General features: G+C 41.9%; 1 protein-coding gene across 1 annotated transcript in view; it reads right to left on the bottom strand.

The window, feature by feature from the left end:
- Positions 1-360: 360 nt before the first annotated feature.
- IGF1R (insulin like growth factor 1 receptor) overlaps positions 361-27,248 on the bottom strand; it is a 263,823-nt gene continuing 236,935 nt past the window's right edge. Inside the window, exons 12-21 of the mRNA XM_054043160.1 lie at positions 26,721-26,857; positions 25,263-25,422; positions 24,032-24,137; positions 22,291-22,361; positions 21,097-21,326; positions 20,620-20,730; positions 17,431-17,590; positions 16,188-16,317; positions 10,289-10,423; positions 361-1,328 (exon numbers count right to left, since the gene is read on the bottom strand). Of these exons, the coding sequence (XP_053899135.1) occupies positions 962-1,328; positions 10,289-10,423; positions 16,188-16,317; positions 17,431-17,590; positions 20,620-20,730; positions 21,097-21,326; positions 22,291-22,361; positions 24,032-24,137; positions 25,263-25,422; positions 26,721-26,857 (1,607 nt within the window). The 3' untranslated portion in view covers positions 361-961. The remainder of the gene's footprint in view (positions 1,329-10,288; positions 10,424-16,187; positions 16,318-17,430; positions 17,591-20,619; positions 20,731-21,096; positions 21,327-22,290; positions 22,362-24,031; positions 24,138-25,262; positions 25,423-26,720; positions 26,858-27,248) is intronic.

Here is a 27,248-nt window from a genome sequence, read left to right as displayed (position 1 = left end):
AGAGAGAGAGTGTGTGTGTGTGTGTGATATTTGGCTCACCACTGCCAGTTTTGTCCAGAATTCTTGGTGGGGGAGGACGGGTGGAGGGAGGGCTATTTCTAAACCCCGCCCCCCCTTTCCTCTCCATCATGAGAAAACAAATCATGTTTTGTCCAGTTTAAAAAAAGATCTAGACAATCTGATTTTTTTTTTAAATACCAGCGTATGATTGAATGGAGTGTATTGGTCAGTATCTCTTTTAAATGGAGCAGTTGATTACTGTGCTCCTTCCAAGCCTACAAAAAACAAACAACCCCCCACCCCACCCCCCGTGAAACAAAACCACCACCACCCCAAAAAAGTTCAGGTTTTTTTTTTTTTTTTTGGCAAAATTTGGCAGCGTTGAAAATGGTAACAACCTTGGACGAATGATGGCCCTTTTTAAATTCTTTTACATGTTCCTAAAAAGGTTAGAGTAACATTAAAAATCCAGTCCTTTTTTTTTTTTTTTTTTTTTCAATTCTGTTTTTATAAAGACCTACAGTGTTAAGCAGGTGTTGCAAGGGCTAACGGGGAGCCACCTGGCCTGCAATTTCTTTGATCTGATAAAAGTGCTGTATGGTTGAACTTGCACGCAGATATGTTTCCCATTATGAAGCAGAAAGAAAAAGAGAGAGAGAGAGAGAGAGAGAGAGAAGAGAGAGACATCAGATCTCAAGTTTTCTGTTGCTATTAAGTGTTAACATTAGAGTTTTAAAAGGCTGACTGTGCGCCCCACTGAACAGAGTCCTTTATGAAATAAACATCTGCTTGCATATTGAACAAAGAAAAAACTATCGTGTTTACTGAAAAGAGGATTCTCCCGTGTGCAGCTATGGCAGTTCTGAAGATCCACTGAGGTACAGTAGGCTTTTGAATATATTTTCTTTTCTGTCTTTCTTCCCCAACATGTGTGTGTTTGTGAGATTCTGGGTTTTAAGGATCAGCAGGCCGAAGACTGGGGCAAAGGTAAGGCCCGTTCGTTCTTGCGTCCTCCGTTCATATGCGCGTACGGCTGTCTCTCCTCAAAGCTGGCCCGCAGCACCACCACGCCTGGGCCGTTCTCAGCTTTGTGTCCTGAGTGCTTGTCAGTGGGTTGGAGGGTGGAGGAGGGATCTAAAGGAATGCTCTCCATGTTTTCAGTCTCCAGATCGAGTTCCTCGGTGTCTGGAGGCTTGTTCTCTTCGCTGTAGAAGAAGGAGACCTCTTTGAATGCTGGATGCAGCTCATCCTTAATGCTACCGATTATTTCCAGGAAGGAGGGCCTCATCTTGGGGTTGTACTGCCAGCACATCCGCATCAACTCAAACCTGGAATGAAAACAAAAACCTAAATATGCATATGCAATTTGATATATTTACATAAGTAAGTTCTTTTTGAAACCTGGAGACACTCCATTCTGACTTTTCACACTGCACCCACCAAATGCCTTTACATCCTGCCATGGCAAAGGTCCCATCGCTTAATTGCATTGAACAAAAGTATTTATAATATGAAATACAACACAAAGTACAAGTCTCCTAAAACCAGAAATACCCTTGGTGGAGTTACAACCTGACTCCCCCATTCCCCCCCATTTCGAATTGGCAAGTTTGAATATGCTATAGGATACGGGAGAGATTCAGGCAGATCATTTGCATCGAAGTTATGGAGAAGATAGTTTAATACATTTTAAAGGCCAGAAAGGACCACGGTAATTGTCTAGTCTGGCCTCCTGAACACCACAGACCATTGACATTTCACCCAGTAATTCCTGCATAGAGCCCAATAAATTATGAATGAATTAGAGCATATATTTTAGAGAAACATTCAATCTTGATTAAAGAAAGAGGAAGAAATTACCTAGAATGGATAGAGAAGCTAAATACACTGAGCTCTTTACATCTTTCACTGCACAGCGTTTTCCCAAACATGCACTCATTTTTGCAGTGCCTATCTGAATCGTCTCCAATTTTTAAATATTTTTTGGTACATTATGGACACCAGTAGCCCTCTCATCAATACCGTATATCACCTCTCTATCTCTATTCAACATTCTCCTGTTTCATTCAAAGACTTAGTCCTCTTTGCCACAACAGCACACAGAGATCATGTTCAGTCAATTAACTACTCCGACTAGTTGGCACTTTTCAGAGTCAACGCTTTCTCAAATAGAGTCCCCTGTCTTGTAAGTCTGGCCTTAAAGGAAAAAAAAAAATCATACCATGTCAAACTCCTGGAAAGCGAAAAGGTGATACCATGTTTTCTCAGAGAGACAACAATCACTTTGAATACCTTGTACATTTGAATGCTGCTGCCCGTTTTTTTTTAAACTCTCAATTGATTTTTATTTTTAGCCGGCGATGCAGTAATATTTTACAGATCACCTGTTTTAATACATCTGTGGTTATATCTGCCAGGACAGCAACCCACACTGGCAAAACAAAACCACAAGATGCGTACAGCAACACACGCATAACGAAAATAGTCTTTTTCATGACATTGCAAGACTGGCTATTCCTCTCAGATCAGTCTGCACTTTGAATGCAACACAACTCACTATTTTGCCCTCACGGGGCAGGGATGTCTCTTGTTCTTATGGTACAAACGGGCTGCGGGCAATACTACGAGAAAAGGAAAATAAATATAAAAACTTCAAGCCAATGCACGTGGCAACACAAGTCAGAAAAAAAACATGCAATCTGGTCCAAGCCTTAACTTTTAGTATACTGAAGTAAGGAGAGATTGCAAAGTATGAAGCAAGTCCAAGAGTCCTTCAATCAAGACCAGACAGAGTACAGAACACACACTAGAAAATACATCGTAGAGAACAATCCTAGAGCAGCTCCCGGAAGAGTGATCTGGGGACCCATTAAGATTTTTCTTTCTTTCTGGTCTTGTGGTTAAGGCAACTAGATCGGGACCCAGGCACCCTGGGTTCAATTCCGAGCTCTGCTAGACTTTCTGCCAGATCACATAATCTCTATGCCTCAGTTCTGTAAAGCAGGGATAATGTTTCCCTGGCTCACAGAGATGCAGTCAGAATAAATCCTTGAGTTTATGAGGTGCTCAGATATTACAGGGGATTGTCCATAAATTATGTTCCACATTTTTGATTATTTTCAAGATCCACCCATCCCCTTTGCAACACTCAAACATACACTCACGCAAAATTAAGGTCCACCCTGATGTGTTACATAATTTATGGATAGCCCCCAATGGTTTGGGGGCGACTACTCGTAGTAATAGCAACATAGATAGATTTCAACTATTTTAATTAAACAGCCTAAGCCTCTGAAAACAAGATTATCCTCAGAGATCTGACTTATTTATATAAAACTTTAGCCTTGCAACATGGATTTCCTAGATCATATAGTCAGCATTTTATTCCCCAAATTATGTCATCTATGGGCTTCGATCAATATGTAAAATATCCCCAAGGTAATGAAGGATTAAAGAGAAATAAATCAGATGTCCAAGAAGGCATTTAACCCTCTGCAAGCTTGGTTCACACCTACTCCTGACAAAAGCAAGTCAAATCAAATTGAAATGCCTATAAAAGTGTTCCCTGTTATAGGTTCAATATCAGAGTCATCTGGGCTGAGGAGAATCCACTTTTGAAAATATATTACCAAAGTAACTATTTCAGAGGAAATGCATTTTGATTTTTAAAGGGACGAACACTGTCGGGTTAAAAATCTGGGGCAAGAGCCTCACCCTGGCTCCTTCATACCAGAGCAGTGTAAACAGGCTCTAAACCCCCACATCTGGGCCGGGACAACTTCCCAGTATGGACACTATGGAAGACAATGAGAGGCCGAGGACTCCCTCACAGAAACATGCTGGAGGTGGGAGGGTATATTGAGACTGACTACAGCAAACAGTACTGTGGAGATTCCAGGCAGTGCTGTGGCCCGTAGGAAAGCCCAGGGAAGCTCCATAATTTAGAAGGAACCCTAGGTTTGTCTAAATTATGCTAGGGTGTTCTCTGGTCTCCAGAGCAGCCCAGGATTGGGACAGTACAAAGGTGACTTAAAGATACTATAATCCTCAATACCCCAGTAAGAGCATTGGGCTGCTAAACCCAGGTTGTGAGTTCAGTCCTTGAGGGGGCCCACTTAGGGATCTGGGGCAAAAATCAGTACTTGGTCCCGCTAGCGAAGGCAGGGGACGGGACTCTATGACCTTTCGAGGTCCCTTCCAGTTCTATGAGATAGGTATATCTCAATATATTATTATTAAATTAACCCCAATGAAAGAATGTTCAACATCCAGTTACTTTTCATTATTTACTCTGTTTATTTTTTGCAGTATACTCCGCATGCAAGGAAAGCAGACTAGCTAGTTTCACTGTCTCATTCTCATGCACTCACTCATCTCTTCACCCAGGATTTTCTGCAATTCCACCCTCATAGTCATGGGTATGTACTTCCAAAAAGAAAAAATCAACGCCCAATAAATCTGCTTCTTGTCAGCAAGGGAGAGACAGACAGAATTATTGTTAGTTTTACTTGTGGGAGGCACTGATACTATGGAGAAAAGAAATATAAGCTAGATCAGGGTGGGCAAACTTTTTGGCCCGAGGGCCACATCAGGGTTGCAAAACTGTATGGAGGGCTAGGTAGGGAAGTCTGTGCCTCCTCAAACAGCCTGGCCCCTGCCCCCAACCCATCCAACCCCCCCGCTCCTTGTCCCTGACTGTCCCCTCCTGGGACCCTCTGCCCCTAACCGCCCCCGAGGGACCCCACTCCCTAGCCAATCTCTCCCCCTCCCTGACCCCTATCCATACCCCCACCCCCTGGGACTCCCACACGCCTATCCAACCCCCGCTCTCGTTCCCCGTCCCCTGACTGCCCCCCCCCAGAACCTCCGCCCCATCCAATCGCCCCCTGCTCCCTATCCTCTGACTGCCCCCCGAAACTCCCCGCCCCCTTACCATGCCGGACCCAGCCACACCACCACGCTGCCCGGCAGGAACAGCGGGCCAGAGCGCTGGTGGCGCGCCGTGCTGAGGCTGCGGGGGAGGGGGCCAGGGGCTAGCCTCCCCAGCTGGGAGCTCAGGGACTGGGCAGGACGGTCCTGCGGGCCGGAGGTGGCCCGCGGGCCATAGTTTGCCCACCTCTGAGCTAGAGCGTATGCTGCCATGTTTGGGTTGCAAGCAGCTTGGGGGAATGTTTAAATCCAAACAAAAATTATCTTCACTGAAATGTTTCTTTTAGCTACAAACACAGTTCTATTAATACTAGGTTGGGCACAACCTGATATTATCAAGAACAAAAATCAACTACCTGATTATATCCCTTTAATGCAAAGACTAAAAGTAATCTAGCAAAAGAATCTGTAGCACGAAAAATCACCTAAACTGCTAGCCGCTGGATCACAACAGACATGTACACACATAAATTTTTTTTTTTAATTTTTAAAACCTTTTTATATTTCGATTGAAGTCAACCTATAAAAATGGGTCTTCCCCTCCCCTACAAAAGGGGAGAAAGTCTGACACCCGGGTGCGCGCGCGCGCGCACGCGCACACACACACACACACACATATATATATAAAATCCATTTCTGTTACTTCATTGCTGTTTCCTCTCCAGCTGACTGCTACATCCCTGAATAGAAGCATTAGCTGGGGCCAGGAACACTGGCTATTCACTGGCTCAGAGCCCTGCGGCCTAGGGGCAATGCTTAAGGAGATACCACAAGCAGTGAAGTAATGCATGTGACATCAGCACAAACAAGAACATGTGATGTTTCTTTTAAGCCATTCCAGAATCAAAAACCTTAAGAGTGCTTCCCATAAAAGGAAGGTTTTTTTTTTTTTTCTTTTCTTTTCTTTTTTTTTTTACTCTGTGGGACTGGAGGCCTTGTTTACACGATCTCAACAAGAAAACTTTCCAGTAGACAATTGGAAGAATTTACGGGCTGATAAAACTCTCTTTTTATTTTAAATACCTATGTTTCTGAGGGATGGCAAACCAGGCCTGGGAAGTTACAGCAATCACCAAGCAGCAGAATATTGAGTGTCCTTGAAATGAATTTTCCACTTTCTGCTTACACAAAAATGCAGCAAAAGTCATTGTGCTTTCTGCACTGGAGCATTAAATAGATAAATTGCTAGAAAAGCCAAATTCCTTTTTAATATTTTGAGCAACTAACAGAGACCATGATTCACTCAATATATATTTGTAATATGCATCAGAGTTGATTCCTTATGACTGGGTCTGATGAAAGCTAGGAACTTACAAGGAAGAATAAGGGCTGTTACTATCCCGCTGCCCACTACATCCTCTAAAAAACAGGAAGGACCTCTGTATTTGTCTTAAGTGGTGCAAGTGGTAGATCCTGGCTCTAAAATGAGCCGTAACCACAGACAAAGCAAAAATCAGAACTGTTTAAACTGGCTGGTAATCTAAGCTACAGATGAGGGAAGTCAGTGTTCAAAGCATTCTTGCTTCAAACACAGAATTCTCCCTCCCGCCTCAACTAAACTAACTTTTAAAATCCCAGTGGGAACACACTATCTATGAGCTTTAACAGTAACAAAACTCCTTGATGTACAGTCGCAGTGTGACGCACAGCACACTGCTATTACAACTGCAGTATATAAGATGCTACTTAGGTGGCAAAAGGAGGAAAAGCAGCAACACATCTCCTACGTCAGTGTTTCCCAAACTTGGGACGCCGCTTGTGTAGGGAAACCCCCTGGTGGGCCAGGCCGGTTTGTCTACCTGCCGCCTCCGCAGCTTCGGCCGATCGCGGCTCCCACTGGCCGCGATTCGCCGCACCAGGCCAATGGGTGTGGCGGGAAGCGGCGGCCGGCACATCCCTAGGCCCGCGGGCTCTCTCTACACAAGCGGCATCCCAAGCTTGGGAAACACTTATCTAGACGTTAATGTCTCTCTACTGCTCGAGGGTAGCAAAGCATAGCAACATACAAGCATAATGTCCGCCCAAGATGGAACCTCAGAGCGAGAGAGAGAGAGAGAGAGAGAGAGAGAGAAAGAGAGAAAGAAAAGGCCCTACATTTGACAATAGCCCTCAGCATTACAGAGAGACAATATGTGAGCAATCTGGATAGTTACTGTTATAGATTATTAAGCAAGGGTCATGGCGGGTTTTCCTATGTAGCATTTTACGCCTTCCCTCCTTTTGGGGGAGCCTTTGCACTACAATGTGCCCAAAGGGTAAACATGTTGGCTGCCTCCGCAGACATCAACCACACCCCATTTTATTTTAGCTGCTTTCAAGACATACAAATTTGGAGAAGGAGGCCCTACAGCTACAAAGGTGCGTCTTGTGGTACATTTATACTGCCTGTTTCCTAGCTCCCCTTCTGGCCTTGCCATGCACACTGTGCGGAGCGCAAGAAGTGTACTGACTTTCCTGCAGCAGACTGACTTAGCTTCCTGGACATCTTGAAATGAATATTGAAATACCTTCCCTCTACAGGCCGATGAAATTAAGGTTGATGCATCTATGCGGTGACTGCACTCTACAACAATTCCCAGACGTGCCCGGGAACATGATGCTTTGAAAGAAAAACCTTACAGTCTTAAGGGTCAAAACCAGAGAGAAAAAGATCACCACACCTACCCCCCTCCACCAAAAAAAGGAACTTCCCACATTCGATATGGATCTTCACAGAACGCTTGCCAACAATTGCCTTGCATAAACTGAGGATGTGCAATGAGACTGGTACTGAATTCCAGGGCCATCTGTGCCTCAGTACAATGCACAGAAATGTACTTTCCAAGGATTTTCTTCTTCCTGACGTACCCATTGGTGACCAGAAACAGAATATACAGCAGTGGTTCTCAAACTTTTGTATTGGTGACCCCTTTCACACACAAGTCTCTGAGTGCAGCTCTCCTTATAAAGGAAAAACACTTTTTTATATTTAACATTATTATAAAAGCTGTAAGCGAAGCAGAGCTTGGGAGTAGAGGCGGACATCTCGCGACCCCCCCAACCTAATAACCTCATGACTCCCAATTTGAGAACCCCTGATATACAGGGAGGACTAAAGGTGGGAGAAGAGAAATCTCTGCATACTGACCATTCCTCTGTATGTCCCATGGTGATATAGAAGGAAGAGCTCACTAATTGGAGCGGTTGTGATCAGGCTTGTCGAGAGAAATGTGGGGCCTCAGTACATGGTATTCACTGGGACCCCATCCTCTCCCATTTCACTTTATTTCAATGGATGTTATAGACATTTTGGGAGCCTCTTTGACCTCAGGCAGGGCCAATGTACCATTGCCCTCTCTTTCCTCCTCACTCATCAACCCTGGCTGTGGTCATGGGACATTGTTTGGTGATACTGTTTTACAGTACATCTACATCTCATGTTGACGGGCTGCAGCGCGGGCCGGGGGAGGAGATGTGAAGAAATGGCTCAGCAAGCAGTTAGCAACTCCAAATACGCTCACTGACAGCCAAGCAAATGTCTGCATGTGGAGCTGGGTTAGGGCACATCTCTGGTGCTTTCATGGGGATTTGACCAGACTGAGGAGTCTGGTGAATGTGAAAACAGGGCAGGCTGCGAGGGAGGGTGGGGCAAGTCACTGAAGTTTCAAAAGTTAAAAGCACTTTTAATTTCCTGCATTTTAGAAGATGCAGAGGCATTTTATGCACAATCTATGAGGCATCATTTACCTGTCCTTCCCTGCCAGGATAGATTCTATTTTCCCTCTCCCCCCTGGAGGAGAGGAGTGACAGTTGGGCGGGAGGGAGAGAGAGAAAGAGATTTTCTCATTGTGCAGGGGGATAGAATAGATAACCTCTTATGGTCCCTTCCAGACCTATGGTTCTGTAATTTCTATCCATAATCCAGGTTAATGAGGAATTTCTAACGCTAAATCTCTTGCCAAGTTCATTCCCATTGTACAACTTGCTTTCCTACTGCTGCCTGAAACAAGATCACCTTACCTAGGTCCCTCCACATGCCCAGCCCCTGCTGTATAATTCCCATAATGTCAAGCATAATTTCAAAGCCATCTGACTGCCAGGAATTCTCCACAGAATCATGGAAGGGAAAGAATGTGAGATGGGGGCGTCAGATGGCAGTCAGACCTCCTCCTTCCACCGCCCACGGCCCATCCTCCTCCAACAACAAAACACTGACTGTCATCTGAAACCAAAGCAAGTCCTCCAGCCAGAGGCTCTTTTCCTAAGAATCCCAAGCAGCTGATGCCTGTAAGTGATTGCATCCCTTCTGTAGGCCTCCAACAAATTTCAGTAACTGCAAGACACAGCATTTCCTTCCAGAAAGCTAGTTTGGGAAGCATATCAAAGTAGTAAAAGACTGAACAACTGAAACGACTGTACACAAAACCCAGCAGAAGTATTTTAACAATGTAAAGTGAAAGGCTGAAGCCTGTTGTAGCTGTAGAAGCTCTAGTGCAATGAGACTTGATTAAACGCTGATAATAGAACTGGAGAAAGCTATTTGGACATTTCTTTCTCTTTATGCTTACAGGAAAGGAAATTGTGAAGGGAGGAGAAAATGTTGACCTCAATGCAACGAGTGCTATCAACTGTGGTAATGGGTCTGGGAAGAAGAATTATTGCATTATTTTAGCTACATGCTGAATTAGAAAGCTTGGATTCCAAAGGGTTAATTCACAATTTATTTCAGCTGTCCCAAACTCTTGCTTTTCTCTTTTGATATCCAACCACATTATTTTAAATCAAATAGAAAGGTTTAAGAAAGACTACTAGGATAAACTCCCCAAACAGAAACATTTATTTTACACAATTTATATTTCCTTGGATAGAGAAAACAAGAGCTTTAGCTGCTTATTTGAGAACCTAAGTTTAGCTAACGTGGGATTCTTGCTATTAGCCAAGTTATTTTAAGGCACATGTTCCGTTTACAGGGACAGTTCAATTAGAAACTAGCACTGCTAGAACAATCCTTCATACTGCCTTTTTAGTTGCTTATTTGGATTTAGATGGGAGAAAAGAAAGGAGAGGAGAAGAGAAGGGAGGTTACATAGAAGGGACACGTTAAATATACTTAGCTCAAAACAGATGTCGCACTGCAGCACCAATGAACAGTGGAGGTCAGAACAAGGCTGATCACATGAGTCAGATGGAGCCCATGCTCCAAAAGAGACTGTTGATGCTTCCAGTAGTTATACCACAACATCAATGAATTAAAAACAATCCCGTCAGCTCACAAGAGTATAGTTAGAGTTGGATTTACCTTGGTAACTCAGTATCACCGTTTAAAGAGGACATCAAACCTAGCTCAAAGTGAAAAATAAAGATGACAGGCGATACTTACAGCATATCCGGACAGTTGTCTGGTTTCTCCAATAAGCCTCCCTCCATCACGAAGCGAAGAACTTGCTCGTTGGACATGCCTTGGTATGGCTGCTCTGCTAATGTTGCAATTTCCCATAGGACAACACCAAAGGACCTGGAAAACAATTACGACTTAAAAAGTGTTACGCAAACAAGCAAGATTTTGGTTGAGAATATGAAGGGGTGTTTTCTTAAAAAACCCACCAACTTGACTGCTCAAGATACTGATAACATGATAAGAAAACTTTCATTGCTAAGCCACTATTATAACTCTGAGCTGGTGGTGACCAAAAGCTGTTGACATCAGATAGCTACTTGGTTGCTCAATGTTAATGAGTTTGGTGGGTTCCGTCTAGGCGCCATGTCGACAAAAGCCATCACTGTTCTTGACTCTAACTGGCAGTCTAGCTACTTTGTCAGCATGAGTGCCAAGTGGGGAAACGGCAAGGAGAATGGACTCTGTTCTCATCTCCGCAGGTGCACCTTCCAAGTTCAGGTGTGAGGTGCATTTGTGGGAGGGGGTGGAGAGGAGAGAGCAGTGAAGAGACTTGCATTGTTGCTGCTCACGTCCCGTTTCTGTTTGTAGAGGATGTCTGTGTCCAGCAGACAACTAAACTCATTATAAAAAAAACCCTTAAAATAGTGTAACTCTTTTAGCATAACAATTACACTTGGATATAAAACTGCTGCGGTGACAGATGAAACTGGCCCTGAAAGGCCACTGAAATGATGACTGTAACCCTGACATGTGGAGAAAACAAACAAACAAACAAACCCAAAAACAACTCGTGACATTTCTTCTCTCTTATATTCAGGTACTTCTGGCAAATGGGGAAAGAAAGGGAGCTCAGGAAGACAAGCATGCAGCATAGCCCTCCTCTGAGAGTAGCTGCTTTTTTCCTTTCATTTTGTCTGACATGCTTCAACAACAGAAACACTAAACAGTAAAAAATCCTGAGTTTTTCCCACTTCAGCCATGACATGGCTACCTATTAAAATGTATGCTGCTAAGCCTGCAAATGCTATATGGTTTGTTCTCCATATAAAAACCTGCTTGTGACACAGGAATACTTTTTGGTTAATACTGGTTTCTCCCTTTGTCACTCTGCTTTAGGTTCTCCCATGTGCCAACTTACAGAGGCAATGCAAACATCAAGACATATCTGAGACATGACAGCAACCAATGCAACTCGCTTGCTTTAGAGTAGATGTGGGGAAGATGCCTGGGTCTGTTTAATCATATAGGATGCAAAAATATACATCTTTCTGTGCCTCTTGCACCAAGAGCCAACGCTGCGCTACGAAGCTCTATTTAGAACATTTAAACCATCTTGGGAAGCTCAACTGTCATTTTGCAAGATACAGGGAACCTATCTACAGATCTGCAAAAGGACAGTAGGAGAAAGATGCTGATCTAGTAGCGTGAGCTGTTCAGTAGGTAATAGAGACAAGTACAGTTATGATTTAGAAGCACTTGACATGAAAAATGTCACGTTTCTTTTCCGTGACAATCTTACACAGAACTAAGCAGCTCCTTCATGTAATTAAAGATAAAACATTTTTAATGCCTTGATGCACCTACAGAAATTTTCTTAAAATGTTAGTAAACTAACATGAGATCAAGATGGACAATAATATCAATCTCTACAGGATTGAAGCGTCATCTCATTTACACACTATTGAGCAGCAAAGAAGAACAATTCTATCTTTCAAAATCAGATCCTTGTTTTCACCACGATTGCACCCAGCCCAACTTGCTATAGGGAAGCAAGGATGTGTGGGCTAGTAGTAAGGTTTGTGTTGTGAAAATAGGAGTTCAATATTATTGGGCGGTTATGGTAGAGTTGTTTTACATCTCAGGTTATCCACTGTATCTAAAATGGGTTCTTGTTTAAACCAGAAATGATGAAAGGGTTTTGCAACTATGCAGTTACACTTGGAACAAAACAAAAAAATCTCTGCTCCACTTCTTAGTGCCTTACTGCTATTCTGATAGCCACAGGAAAGAGGCTACTGAGTTTATTTCCTGAGTGCTACTACAATACTAGAGATTACATTGCAAGGAACAAACCTGCATTGCTCCTTTAAAATAGTTTAGCAGATCTAACAGAAATTGTAAATGGCAAAGACCTAGCATACAGAAAGGCACCTTGTGGCTCTGGATCCCAAAAGGTACTGCATTAATTTTAAGATCTTGGCCCTCTCCTTGCAGCCCAACGAAAAGTCTTCCCTAGTTACCTCATTCCTCAGTCTTTAAGAACAATAACAAAGTGAATTACCAGACTAAACCCTCGCCCTTCAAACCCTCCAGACACACTTTTACAGTTTGCCATTTCACCTGACAGCTTATAAATCCTGATGTCTGGCCATTTGCAGTTTTCTCATTTTGACATTTGACTCCTAAAAATGGCATCTAAGATTGTGGAACCTGATGTCACAATATACTACCAGAAAGGCAGAAAAATACTCTCGGTATTTTAATTTTTTTGGAAGCAAGAAAAATACCCCCAAAATATAGCCAAACAATATTGTTTGCACGAAGCAACTTCAAAGCCTGAGCACTGAAAAGGAGAGGTCTTTAATGTATAGCATCTGGTCTGCTCTATATGTTATTTAAAACAGACTGGAATGGCTGTTTTACTCACAAGCAGATCAAATAACAAGACACTGAGTATTTCATGACAGTGATAAGTTGGGTTTCAATGCTTTTGAGATATTCAAAAGTTTAAATCTTTTGAATTTAATGATTTTGGATGTGTGTGGTTGAATGCGTGGGTATGAAATATACTCAGTCTATTGATACACATTGTGTACACAGACACGCACCACTATATTCCCCATATTTAACCATTCCTTCATACCTTGACTATTACACCTGCAAAAGAGGATTTAGAAAAATGTTTAAGTTGTTTCTAGCATTAGACATTGAATAATCCTAAAGGAAATATTTTAGAAGGGTAATAAATATTCACAGAATCATAGGACAGGAAGGGACCTCAAGAGGTCATCTAGTCCAGTGCCTTGCAATCATGGCAGGACTAAGTATTATCTAATCATCCCTGACTGTGTTTGTCTAACCTGGCTCTTAAAAATCTCCAATGATGGAAATTCCACAACCTCTATAGGCATTTTATTTTGGTGCTTAACCACCCTCACAGTTAGGAAGTTTTTCCTAATGTCCAACCTAAACCGTCCTTGCTGCAATTTAAGCCCATTGCTTCTTGTCCTCTCTTCAAAGGTTAGGAGAACAATTTGTGTCCCTCCTCCTTGTAACAACCTTTTATAAACTTGAAAACTGTTATATCCCTTCTCAGTCTTCTCTCCTCCGGACTAAACAAACCCATTTTTTTCAGCTTGCTCTCATAGGTCATGTTTTCTAGACCTTTAATCATTTTTGTTGCTCTTCTCTGGACTTTCTCCAGTTCGTCCAGATCTTTCTTGAAACGTGGTGCCAAACGGTGACGAACTATTCCCCAAAGGTCATTTCTTTCTCTGGGGAAGTGTTATAATTTTTACACTGAATAGGGAGTTACAGAAAAGTACATGTAATCAGCTCCCAAAAATTCTTTCCAAGGAAGCAAAGATCTATTTCTCAATGCTTCTGGAATTGGAAGCTATGCATTCTAAAATATGCTCATTCACAAACACCATGTCTGAATATTTCTAAGCTCTAAAGTTCCTTTTGTAAGAGCCGTAGTATGGTACCATACAAATGACAATTTCTATTTTTACAAGCAGAAGTCTGTTATGCCAAAGAAATAATCTTTTTTTTAAGGTTGGTCTTTTCCAGCCTCGTCTTTGGTGATTTGCTTTCCCCCTCCGCCCCTTCTTTTGCAGCTGCTGCTAAGATACCTATGTTTTGGGATTACATGGTTGTGCCACTGTTGAAGTGAAGTAGTGTTTGTTTAACCTTGCTTTGGATTGAGTAATGGATTATATAGCTCTACAGTGATGCGTATTCTCCCTCTGCTCCTCACAACACTGCTATGGTAAAGAATCACACACTTGTTTTGTGCCACTGATGTTTAAATGGCAGAAGTGGCTGCATTTTAAGCACTCATAAAACTTTCTGAAGTGGTATTTCTAAGGACACTGATCTGTGGCAGTTAGATAACACACGAGCCCACACCTCGGCCAGTTTGGATGTATTGGAGCACTAATTCACTTCTGATGATTAAATTCATGCCTTGTCTAGAATTTGTGTCTGTCATTTGGGTTTTGTTCAAGCAATATGCAGTTTAAGTGGTAGTTTTAAAGAGAAAAACTAAGCAAGTGGAATGAGCTGGATTATTTACCAAGGTGCAAGAACTGACCAAGTATAGTCAGTCCTTGATGTAAATGACAGCTGAGGACCACTGGTGGATTTACAAATTATTGGTCGGCAATAAAAATGGGTCAAAATCGTGTTGCTCTGCTCTTCAAACTAGACCAACTCAATTCCAGATGGTTGTGTGTGTTTAGGTTTTTTGGATAATATATTAAACTGAAGTTCTGTCTACTCTGTGACTTCACTGGTCCCAAAATACCTTTTGTTGTGTGTAATAAGAGTAAGATTACTAGCAATCCACTCCTTTGTCATGTTAGCTGGTTGTCACCCTCTAGCCAGAGAAGGCTGTTTTCAGTGGTGCTATTTATGTACCTAAGTTGTAATAAAAGGTGCTATTGGAATGCAACTATTACTGCATGTACAACAACACGTGGCTAAAATGGCAAATTTAACTTCTACAGTGATTGCTTTTCCCTACAGTAGTTAGAGGATTTGGCTGGATTCAGTCTGTCATTTCTAAGCAACACACATTTTCATAGGTTGATGGGTTAGTAGCGTTATGAACTATGCCAAAAAAAACCCTCTTGCTTTCCTTTGTCATAACTTCAATGATAAAACTTTCACTCAAAGTTGATGCTGTGTAGAACTACAATCCACTGACTGCAAAACATCCAAGCTGTTTAAAAATCATATAGTTTACTACTTAAATAATTTTTCTACCAACTTCCAGACATTTGGAGGCAATCAACTGCCAATTCTGTAACACACCAGCTGTAAAACCTCTTGCTAGGAAGGCAGAGAAAACAAGACAGACTTAGAAATGTAGGTTTGCCAGTACATATTAAGCTCTTGCCAAGCCCTGCATTTACTTTCAGAAGCTGGGCACCTATCCTCAAACCTTTGAGAAGAAAAAAAAAAAAAGTTATTCCCAGAGTATTTTTTTTTCTAAAAGGCATATTTTGATTTCCCCTGTACAGCTCTATTACTAACTTCATGGGCATGGCTATTATGCAATTTTTTTCTTTAAAGGATCTTGTAGTATTGGAGTGAAACAGTATGCAAAAACGAAAGGGGAAAATACGTAACGGATGATTCCAAAGAATAGGTCAGTGCATTCTAGCTTCTGTACTTCCTATGTAAGAAAACAGAGTTACGTACACAGAAGAATTTGATAAGAATCAGGTTGAAGAATCTGAGTGTATATTTGACACCTTTCAATGCTTTTCTCAGAGGAGGAGGACTGGAAATGACCAAGTTGCTTTTCTGGGTAAGCGTAGGCCATAGATTTTTGCTATGAGTGGTTGATTCCCTATCCCTGAAAGAAGCACTTATCCTCTCCAATGGCCGATTATACCTTCAGTCTCAGGCAGACACTTTTTAATGGAAGCTACGCACGCATCTGAGAACAGAATATGGGATAAAGGGTTTCGGATGGACAATTTGCAACGGGGATGGCATAAATAGAGTGACTCATGGTCAGTAAAATAGGCGGGGGAAAAGCAGAGCCTTTGAAGACTTAGTAGACCTTAGTTGCTTGTTTTTATCCATAAAAATCTGATGGAGGCTAAAAGAAGAGTATATAAACTGTTTTTAAAAGCCCCTGTTTTGTTACCAGACGTCTGAATGTGTTGTGAAGACTCCATCCTTCAGTGACTCTGGGGACATCCAGCGCACAGGAAGCAAACCTTTCCCTCCTTTCCGATAGTAATCTGTCTCGTAGATATCTCTGGTCATGCCAAAATCTGGAAAGTAGGGGAATAAAACGCATGAGTCTACAGGCCAGGATAATTAACATGTCCCAAAGAACCTGGCCATCCAAGAATCACTGCTTCAACACAAAGTATTTGTGATTTGTTAGCATAATTGTTTACTTCATCAGAGGTATCTCCCAGGATTTGGTCTCACCCTCACTGAAACCAACAGGAATCTTCCCATTGATTTCTCTGGGAACAGAACTGGGTCATGAGTAGATTTGAATGATTGCATTTATGGGAGTTCCAGAACTGGTCTAGCAGTAGTACTGTAGGGTCAGGGCTAGCATTGCATAGTTCAGTGGAAGAGCAAGAACAGTTCCTGCCTACTCTAGGGACAGCTCTGGCCAGTGCCTTCAGTTTATCACGTTCAGCACAAATTCATACTCAAGATAAAATAAGCAAAATTATTTTTTCAATATATCTACACAATGACAAGCTGGGCTCTTTGTATGCTGAACTCTGATTCTTTTCCCCAAAAAATCTAAGAAGAAACTTGCACTTTTTACCAAATCACTTTTATCTCATCACTTCAAGTGGTTTTTATTTTTTGGAGATAAACCCCCTCTCTCCCCAAAAGCTAATTCAATTTCCTTTCATAGCTTCTAGTTCAGATCTCATGAAAGACTACGCTGTTCCTTCCCAGAAAGCTCAAGTAGGTAAGCGCTGAACTTGGACCAAATCCCGGATAGTGAAAACTCAGATGGACATAACTATAAGCACATTTAAGTGAGTCCTCAGGTGGAATATATTCATCCCCAGAATCAAATACTCAACTTAGTGACAATTTAAGGAAATTAAGGTGCCTTTTTCAATGCTAACCGTAGGATTATATAATATAATATATAATAATATAAAATAATTAATTGAGATATCCCATCTCCTAGAACTGGAAGGGACCTTGAAAGGTCATTGAGTCCAGCCCCCTGCCTTCTCTAGCAGGACCAAGTACTGATTTTTGCCCCAGATCCCTAAGTGGCCCCCTCAAGGATTGAACTCACAACCCTGGGTTTAGCAGGCCAATGCTCAAACCACTGAGCTATCCCTCCCCCCGTTTCATTTGAGTTTAAGGGGGGAGGGGGGAGAGAAGGAAAGAAAAAGTACCTCCAATTTTTACAGTGAAATCTTCAGCCACCATGCAATTCCTTGCAGCGAGATCCCTGTGCACAAATTTGTTGGCGTTGAGGTATGCCATGCCGTCAGCAATCTCTCCTGCCATCTGAATCATCTTCTTCAGAGTTGGAGGAGACTGGCCTGGGTTATTCTGAGCAAGAATAAGTAGGTAGAAGTGTGAGGCGGGGGGAAGAAATTGTTTCCACTTCAAAAACTGCAACATGCATTTCTTAATCAGATCATCAGAAGTCAGTCTGACACGACACCCAGGACCAGTCTGAACAACAACTTATGATTATAGACCATAGCATCTGCTTAGTGGGAAAATCATGTCTTCTCTCTCCACCCACATAAAACTTGGTTACAATTAGCTCCTGTATAGCAGCACATTCTATTTTGGGGAATACTAACAAGTTTTGCTTTAAACGGGTCATTTTTGCTATTCAAGTTCTTCTACGAGTTTTAAGAAATCACCTTCTCGCATTACTTCAGAATTCTAAACTCTGTGCGCTCCTATCAACAGAAACAAAACAGAAAATGTGACAAGATACTGTTAAATTATTTCTCCTGACACCCAGTGACGTGCTGCCTCTTGCATTACTTATATACTCCTGCAAAAGGGGAAAAAAAGCCATTCAGATAATTTTCATAAAATAGATTTACTTATGATCGTCAACTAAAGGTATATACAGCTTTTGCTACCATAGCTATTAGCTATACTATACTGGAGGGCAACGTTTGAGATGGTTGTATATAGCTCAGCACATCACACTGTGGTTTAACATCTGCCAGTGCAAATTTGACTAAGACTTATACCTCTGGCTACAAGATAAGCAGTGTTGGATAGTGGGTTGAGCAGGAAAGTAGAAGGCAGAAGTCCTGAGCAGATCAAATCACTAAACTTTCACTGTGTGGGTGGGTGTGTTAATGATACTTATCTATAGCTGATGGTGTTCGGGTTTATTATGATTGTTCAGCACTTTCAAAATGTGTGTCACGTGTTTATTATTATGAGTCTCTCTACTCCTTCTCTGGGAACCCTTCCAAGTTCCCCAATTCCTAAATGGAATGGATCTCACAGCAAAGGACCCACAGGGATAGATCTAAGGAAACCTGGAAAAATTCATCCATCTGAAGGTATGCAATTATTATACCCTACTGACAGCAAGGGCTATGTAAGCTGGAACCCTTTGTGGAAGGGCCATGACTGTGTGGTGAAATCACTGGCTCAAGAATTTGTGGCAGTCAGTCAGGAAGGAGCCAATCCACTGCATCTATCTAGAACAATGAGTTCAGTATGAGAAGCACTATAAGATACAGTAACTCCTCACTTAACGTTGTCCCGGTTAACGTTGTTTCATTGCTGATCTATTAGAGAACATACTCATTTAAAGTTGCACAATCTTTGCTTACAATGTTGTTTGGCTGTGGGGGCTTGGAACCAGGGTGGGCCGGCAGCCCCCCTATCAGCTCCCCTCCACCCCCCCCCCACGCCTCCCGCCTGCCAGTGGCCCTGTGGATCAGCAACTTCTCCTCTGTCCCAGCACCTCCCGCTCGCAGCAATCACTTTTCAAGGGGGGGGGGGGGGGAACACGACGACAATAAGTCAGCATGCAGAAGAGAAAAACAGACTAGGCAGTACTCCTTTTCGATCATTCTCTTGTTTATAATATCACTGCTCACTGTCTCCGAAGTCTACTGAATTTTGTTACTTTTGCTCTTGGTGAGCTCTTCAATATGACCCAGGACCTGTACCTTGATAAAAAAAAATCCTTGACCTCCGTGCTGAGAAGCTAGCCCAATCCTTATGTAATCCATATTCCCATTAAATGATGGGGTACAGAACAGTGTTTTTAAAGAACCTGCCTTTTGTTTCATAAAATGCCCTTCATTTTACACCTTACACACAAACCAGGTGTTTGCTCTCTGTTGCTGTAAATTATTTACATCACAAATGCTGCACTGTGAAATTGAGGGTCACAGAAAAGTGCTGAGCACATTTAAACACGGCCAACCTTAATTTGAGCAGGAAGTGACCTCTAACGTTCTTTCCTAACCTTTCGGACCCTGTAATGTACGTGAGTGATTTTATCTATTAGACTGACAGGGCTGAATATTAAACATGAGCATGACTAAATATTCGTTTTATTGCAAAGTGCTCATTCATAATTTATGCCAAAAACAAAGGGGCAGGATGTAGGGCTTCATCCAAGAGCAATTACCCTGCTCGTGCATTTTTTAAATGATTGTACTGTGTTGCAGCTTTATCAAGAGTCAGATTAGGCAAGAAAGATTAATTCAAACCTGAAAAACAGGCACTTAGTGACACAGCGGTGGGACATGTGTGCTACTGAACACATTCTACTATCCCTGTGAAAAACTCTCTTTTGGCATAAGGAGCAGCAGATCACAGAACAGCTGGAGTTTCATTAACAGAGCTCAAAGAGAAAAAAAGATAATTGCGAGAAAGACGACAAATTTCATTCTGTATAAGTATTTAACTCCTTAAATGCACGGGTCGGACACAGGGGAGTGAGCAAAGAGTAGCAGGAACTCAGAGAAGGTTCTGAAGAGCCCTGGGCGTGAACACCCCGGAAAAGTCAGCAATGAAATGATGACGCTGATTACTCAGTTACTGGGCTCCTATTATAGCTAGTGATGAAGGTTAGCTGCCAGCAGGGCAAGTAAACTATGCACCACACTTAGTTCACAGATTAAAAAGAAAAAAGAATGAGGGAAATTATGGTACACGATGAAGATATCAGTTGGCTTTAACACGAGGAGTGAACTGGAGATAGTCCTGCATTTCTGCAATGGTCTCTTTTTAGATAATGTGTAATTTAACAAAGACAGGCCCACAACGTTTAAAATAAATGGGGTGGAGGAAATAAGATGTGATAAAAATGAGACACACAAAAAGGTCTGCAGAAACCTGCTAATGTATGCATCAGAAAGCCAGGGGTATTGTGTACTAAATCACAGACGAATGAGGCTCCGCAGCTGTGCTAAGCCAGTACCGTAACTGGGCCAATGTGCGTGAGGAAGGTTTACATCAGAAAACACTGACAAGGACAGTTGCTCCAAACAAGGCAGGAGACTGACAACATGGGCAAGTTTGGTGTGTTGAACTCATTACCTTTTCTTGCAAGTGGAGGAAAAAAAACCAACCCACACGCTCACCTCTGTGTCCGGCCGCAGAGATCTCAGATAACTCTTGAGATCCCCGCGTGTCATGAGCTCCATGATAACCAGTGTTGGTTGGCCTTGCGAGACGACTCCAAGCAGCCGCACCTGAAAGGGAAAAGTTAAGATTACCCAGCAGATATGGCTAATTATTACTGGGGAAATTATTAACCAATTAAAAGCCCGGTTATTAACTAGGAGTGGCCCTAGTCTGGAACCAACACCCACAAATCTTGGGAAGAGTTTCGAAAAGATTTCGATCCCAACTCTGTGGCAGTGGCCGTCCCTATTAACGCATTATCACGACGCCCGTCGTGAGAGCCATGTGATGAGGAAGCACTTTCCTTTAGCATGCTGCTTTAGGAGGTCTTGACTCTTGGTATCATGGAGTCAATCAAGCCTGGCACCAGATACCATCATGCCAGTAACTACAGGTACGTTAAAGGAAACTGTGCTCAATTTCAAGCAACTTACCACATGATGACAATTGAACTCCTTCATGACTGAGGCCTCGTTTAGGAACTCTATCCGTTCACGCATGCTTGCAGACTCATTGACAGTTTTGATGGCCACTCTAGTTTCTGGCTCGTCCTTCACCACTCCCTTAGCTATTCCCTCGTAAACCATTCCAAAGGAGCCCTGCCCGAGCTCCCGGCACATGGTGATCTTCTCCCGGGGCACTTCCCACTCATCCGGAACGTATACTAGAGCGAGAGAGAACAGCCAATGATATTCCACACAAAGTTGTGCAAATGGGGAGAAGACTTGTGGTTTCAAGATAAAAAACCCCAACCATGAATTATGAGTAGCAAAATGCACACAGCACGAGGACGTAAGTATCAAGCTATATATGCAATTGTTTCCATGTTCTTTCCCAGGCAGTTTACCTACCTTAGGCTTTTACATAGCACCTAAAGACTCAAGATTTTTTTCTTCCCTCTCTGCAGAAAACCCAGCCTTAGCAGTCAAAGGAACTAGCTACAATCCCAAACAATGTCAGTGCTTTGTGTTGCCATCATGACTATCAAGCTAGCTCACCTGAGATGACCTTTAGCAGAGGCCGTCAACTTCATGGCCAGTTTCAGTTCTATCTAGGATTGTGATTACTTGATTGTTACCAGCCTAAAGCATACACAAATCTTAAAGGATGACGACTGTGGTGGAAAAAAGGAAGCATAACTATGGTGCTTGCATAATGGAAAATGACTCGGGAACAACTATGTGCAAACTCAGTATACAAAACATGAGTTGTAAAGCACATCCCTCGGCCTGTGCCACTTCCTGCAGCCCCCACTGGCCTGAAACAGTGACCCGCGGCCAGTGGGAGCCATGATCGGCGGAACCTGTGGATGCGGCAGGTAAACAATAACACTAGACGAGTGGATGAGAATCCAAAAGTGAAACTGCTCTATCTAGTTTGACTGACTGTGCAAATTGCAAGAAGACAGAAGACTTTTTAAAAATATTTTTTCAGTTTATTAACCGTGGTGGCATTATACATTTCCACTGACAGACTATTGATATGTGAGTAATATAGGTAAAGCAAGCTGAGTTTTAGGTTGACTGTGTCCTATTAAATCTCTGCTTCTTTCAAAATGGGGCTTGACCTGATCTCACACAACAGAATATATTAAAGTAAAAGCATCAGAAGCTCAAGGCCACACTTACCATCAGAAGCACTGAAGTACTCAGGGTTCACAGAAGCATAAAGCACTCCATTGCCTAGTCGGTCACTGTTCCTGTTAAAACATAAGATGTGTTTTTAAGGATGAAAAAAAATACAACTAGCATTTCCAATCCTCCTCTTCCTGGGCTTTTCCACTATTTGCTCCACCACCTGTCCTGTTGCTTCTTACACATGGAGGGGTTTTCGGACAAGATGAGAGAGGAACTGACTTTGTTGATCTAACAGAGTTCTTGTTCTACCTGCATATACCAACACGGGCCACACCAACTGAGAAAATGGCCTGAACAGTCTTCATGGGAGACCCCTCCCCTCTCCACCCCCCTTCCCCAGTTCCGTTCCAGTCCTCTTTACACCATATCTGCACCAGAGAAGAATGAATATGAAACACTGTAATGCACTAGGTTCTCACGTTTCTTTTTATGGCTGAATGTAAACACAGATTCCAAGGCCAGAAGGAACCACTGTGATCTAGTCCGACCCCCCTATATAACACATGCCATTCAACTTCCCCAAAATGATTCCTAGAGCAGATTTTTTTAGAAAAGTATCCAAAAGCTCTTCCCCCAGGACTGATTATATGATGTTGTGCCATGCAGGAGATCTGTGCTCAGGATCAGTCGTGGGATTCCATGCTTCCCAACCTGCAGGAGATTAGGTGGGTTTGGGATAGTCTTGATTTTAGGAAACATGCTACATGCAACCTCTTTTATGGTCCAGTTCTGGCAGATTAATAAACTATCATCAAGGCTCTGCAAACGTGACTAAACATTTCATTCCCTGGGCTGGAGCAGGCTTGGGATGAGCTGGCAGGGTTTGTATAAGATAAAGGTTGGGTAAGAGAGGGGTGTCAATTAGCAAACCTATAATGCCAGAATAAACAGTGCCACTAAAAACTATCGCTCTGGTACAGACAGAGATTTGGTAAATGCCATGTGTAAAGTGAATGTAAGCATTTTCAGTAAATACAAGCAGTCCTTGACTTTACGACGTTCGATTTACGACGAACGGCACTTACGACGTTTCTGAATGGACACCCTGATTCGACTTACGGCAATTGGTTTCGACTTTATGACGTTCGGTCCCGCAATAGAGTGGATTGCGGTTCCGAGTTATGACTTACGACGCAATTTTCAGGAACCAATTGTGTCGTAAGTCCGAGGAGTGCCTCTATATCTGAGGTGGGAGAAGGGATTAACGTAAATCTCTACATGCAAAAAACAGCCAAAGCTTATTTAAACGTTGGTGCAAATACTAAATTTTCCTTTTCTTCATTAAAAAACATTCAGCAATTGTGAAGAGGCTACCGAGATGCGAAATACCATGTTCACTTGGATTGACTACAATCTGTCCAGCGAATAAGGTTTTGTGGTTTCCAAAGTGATTCAAATTGTTGGCTAAACCTCTGGTCTATAAGGTTCTATTTTTGCTATCATTGTCCCAATGGAAATACATCCCCAAAAGACCATCCCCTCCCCCCCTTTCCCTCCTCTCAAGCTCAGCATGGTAATGAAACGCCTCTCCATAACTCCCTAAACAGACAGATGCTCATTAGTAACTCGAAACATCATCTCCCAATCAGAGAAAAATCTGCTTTTGTCTATCCTGTATGGTCCTCCAAACACCGCTTTGGTTTCAAATTCAAACTTCCCCTTTGGGCATTGAGTTCAAAATGAACATTTCCTCCCAGTTTAGTCTCCCTCACGAGTGTATGCAAGATCTCACCTCTTTTTGTTAAAGACGTACAGCATTATTACCAAACCTCCAATGATCAGCAGCACTGCAATGGGGAGCACAATTATCAAGTGCAGGAAATTCCCATAGTCTGCCGCTGAAATAGACAAGAAAACAAATTTCTTACGTTGCTATGGAATTTCTACCACCACGAGAGTTTTCAGCCTACACAAGGTATTGCCATACTGCAAAATGAGAAAATTCAGTTTTCTGTCTGAAGTGTAGAAATTTCTTCAGGAAGACTCCCTAACAATAAATGACCAGAGAATCAGAAATCTGAGAAAGAGGACAGCATTAATATTGTAAAAGAGCAGCGTTCTCTTTAATTGAGTTTTGGTTTGACTAGGTATGTTTATGGTCTGATGTTCTTCTTTAAATGATTAATGCATGCTTATCCTTTTAAATCTATATATACACACATCTATATATAAAGACAGCATGCACACAAATATTTTGTTGCTCCAATTTCAACTAAAAATTCTAACAAAATTTGTTTTATTACAAATGGGAGAAGAGGACACAGGTATTTTGCCTGGATATATTGAGGGTAATAAATGTATCTGCTTTGCAAATAAGCAGAAACAAAAATAAGATGTGCAGATGTAGAAGAAAAAGACGAGATGCCTATGGTAGCCATAAAAGCACTGGGTGGAACTTGTTTACCAATTTGTTTCTGTGTAAAACAATTGCTTCATTTCCGATATCACTACCCCCTCTTGCGTCAACATGTTGATCTTCTGTCAAAGTGCCACTTGAGTTCCATAGTAGGAAAAAAAAACTAAAAATGAAATTGTAACGAAGCTCCATGCAAATAAACTTGGCTTCTTGTATCACATTAATGCATGCAATAGGTATTCCATATTGCCAGATGGGTTCCAGATTCCAATTCATAATACTGCTGTATGGTTATTCCTAGCAGTACATTTTCACCCAAGATTAGTATACCACAGGGACAACATTTACTATTATTAATGTGTATACACATGCAAAACAGAATAGGACCTAGCCTCAGAAGGTACTGTTCATTCATATGCACTTTCCAATTAAGAGAATGCAGAACAGCTCCCAAAGAAGCATGCACAACTGAGGAAGTATATAGAGAACTTAGGAAGGATGATCAAAGTCCCAATCATGCATGCAAACAACAGGAGTAAGTGAGATAACTCAGGAAATAAGCTAGTAACCACAGATAGTTTGACGCAACCTATAAAATTCCTCTTACGTTTGGGTTGTACATAGAAAGACACTGGTTCAGTCCATGATCCATTTCCAGCTAGAGAGGTGGCCTGAACTCTGGCAGAATAGTTTCCAGGGTTTAGATGAGTTAGTTTGGCTCCTCCAAACTTCCTGTATTCCTGTCTAGAAACACATTCCCGTTTCTCCTGAAAGAAGAAGAACGGCTTGTACTACATGTAAATATTTTTATACTTGTAATTGTCAGGAACTCAGTAAGGTCACAGTTTTTGCTGGGCTTTGCATCGCATTCATGATTTAAACTTGTTTCTTCAACTAAAATCAGAACAGTTCTCCCTTTGTGCAATTTAAGGATATTTGGAATCCAACAATGGTAAAAGCAAGTAAAACAAGGGAAGGATTGTAACATATTGGCTAGAAATAGAGACTGAGAGTCGGGATTCCTTGTTTCTATTTCAAGTACCGCCACAGCTGCTGGACAAGTCACTTAAATCTTCACCCACCTGTAAATTTGGCATAATACTTAGAAATTGTCTCAGAGGTATGTTGCAAGACTCAATATCTACAAATCCTTGGATGAACGCTGCTGCTAACAGCACTATTAAAATAAAGGGAAAACTTGTTGCTATACAACTGCCCTTACAAATTTGCTTATTTTGCTTTAGCAAATAGTTACATTAGTATTTGCAGTTCTCCCTATTCCTCCTTAAAGAGAATACCATCAATACTGACCACTGTGCTGTATCTGTACTATTTAGTATTAAAATCTGTTCATAACTATATCAAAGTCTACCTTAAAAAGCAAAGCACCTTTATTTCTTTAAAAAGTATTCAGCTTAACGGGAGAACTAAAAAGGGGGAAATTTGGGAAAGCTTGGGAGGAATACAAAATTTAGTTGTATTTTAAGTATTAAATCCTAAAGTTCCTTTTTATTTTCTTTAAAATGAGTGAACTCATTAATAAAGCATCTCCTAGGCACATGGATCCCAAAGCACTCTACGAACTTTACACAAACAAAAATCACCCTCCCATCTAGAAAATGTGGGCTCATCCAGAATGAAATCAAGTCATTTTTTTTTTTTAATAATGCACACCAATGCTTAATAATGTAGGAGATGAATTTAGCATGGGCACTGGAAGGTAATGCTCTGAGTCTTGTGAAACGTAGCACATGAGCTTCAAAAACCACACGTGCCCAGGACCTCAGCTTTAAGTCGCTGAGACCCTTATACCATATTTAAGCCATTCAAAAAATACCAATCCAAAAATCAAAAGAAAACAAAAAAAAAAGACTACTGTATTCACACCAGGGTATTTCAATGGGACTTCCATCCAAGTATTGACTCAGTCTGACCCTCTATAGCTTGTCGGAGTTGACCAGACCACAGGTAGGAAGGACAATGTTTTCACCCCTCAGCTCACATGAGATTAGTTCCAACAGAACCCCTCCTCCCTCAAACAAACATGTCTTTGATCAATCCTCACCTCTCCATGCTGCCCATATTTGATTTCATACATCAGTATCAATCCATTAGGGCTTACAGGTTCTGACCACTTCAGATAGATGGCATTATCTTCTTTGCCTTCCCACGTTACTGTTCCTGGAATGTTATCTGCTCCTTCTACAAAATAATTACAAGAGTTGATGTAACGCAAACAGCATTGCAGCCTGTCTGAATCTGAGACAACTGCTGGGCCAAGCTAGGTAAAGAGATCAAAAAACAAAATTCCTAACTACTCCAGAGGCACCAGAACAGCACAATAAATATTGTTCAAATCCCCAGAGAGCAAGGAGTAAGCACTTGAAGGCTTGTTTGAGAGATTAGTATTGCCTGAACAATACTGTTACAGCTGATGCAGTGCATAGGCCTAAAAACATCAGGACCCAATAAGTAAGTGATCTAATACAAAGTACAGGCTGAAGAACTTAGTATATTAGTGACTGGTTCTTTCTTCAGACCTCCACAGTACTCTCCACGGTAGTGAGTGAAAGTCATTCTGATCTGATGGCTG

Source organism: Malaclemys terrapin, chromosome 10 (assembly GCF_027887155.1).
Source record: "Malaclemys terrapin pileata isolate rMalTer1 chromosome 10, rMalTer1.hap1, whole genome shotgun sequence".
Classification (NCBI taxonomy): domain Eukaryota; kingdom Metazoa; phylum Chordata; order Testudines; family Emydidae; genus Malaclemys; species Malaclemys terrapin.
Note: the sequence above shows the minus strand (reverse complement) of the source record. Positions and strands in the feature narration are given on the sequence as shown.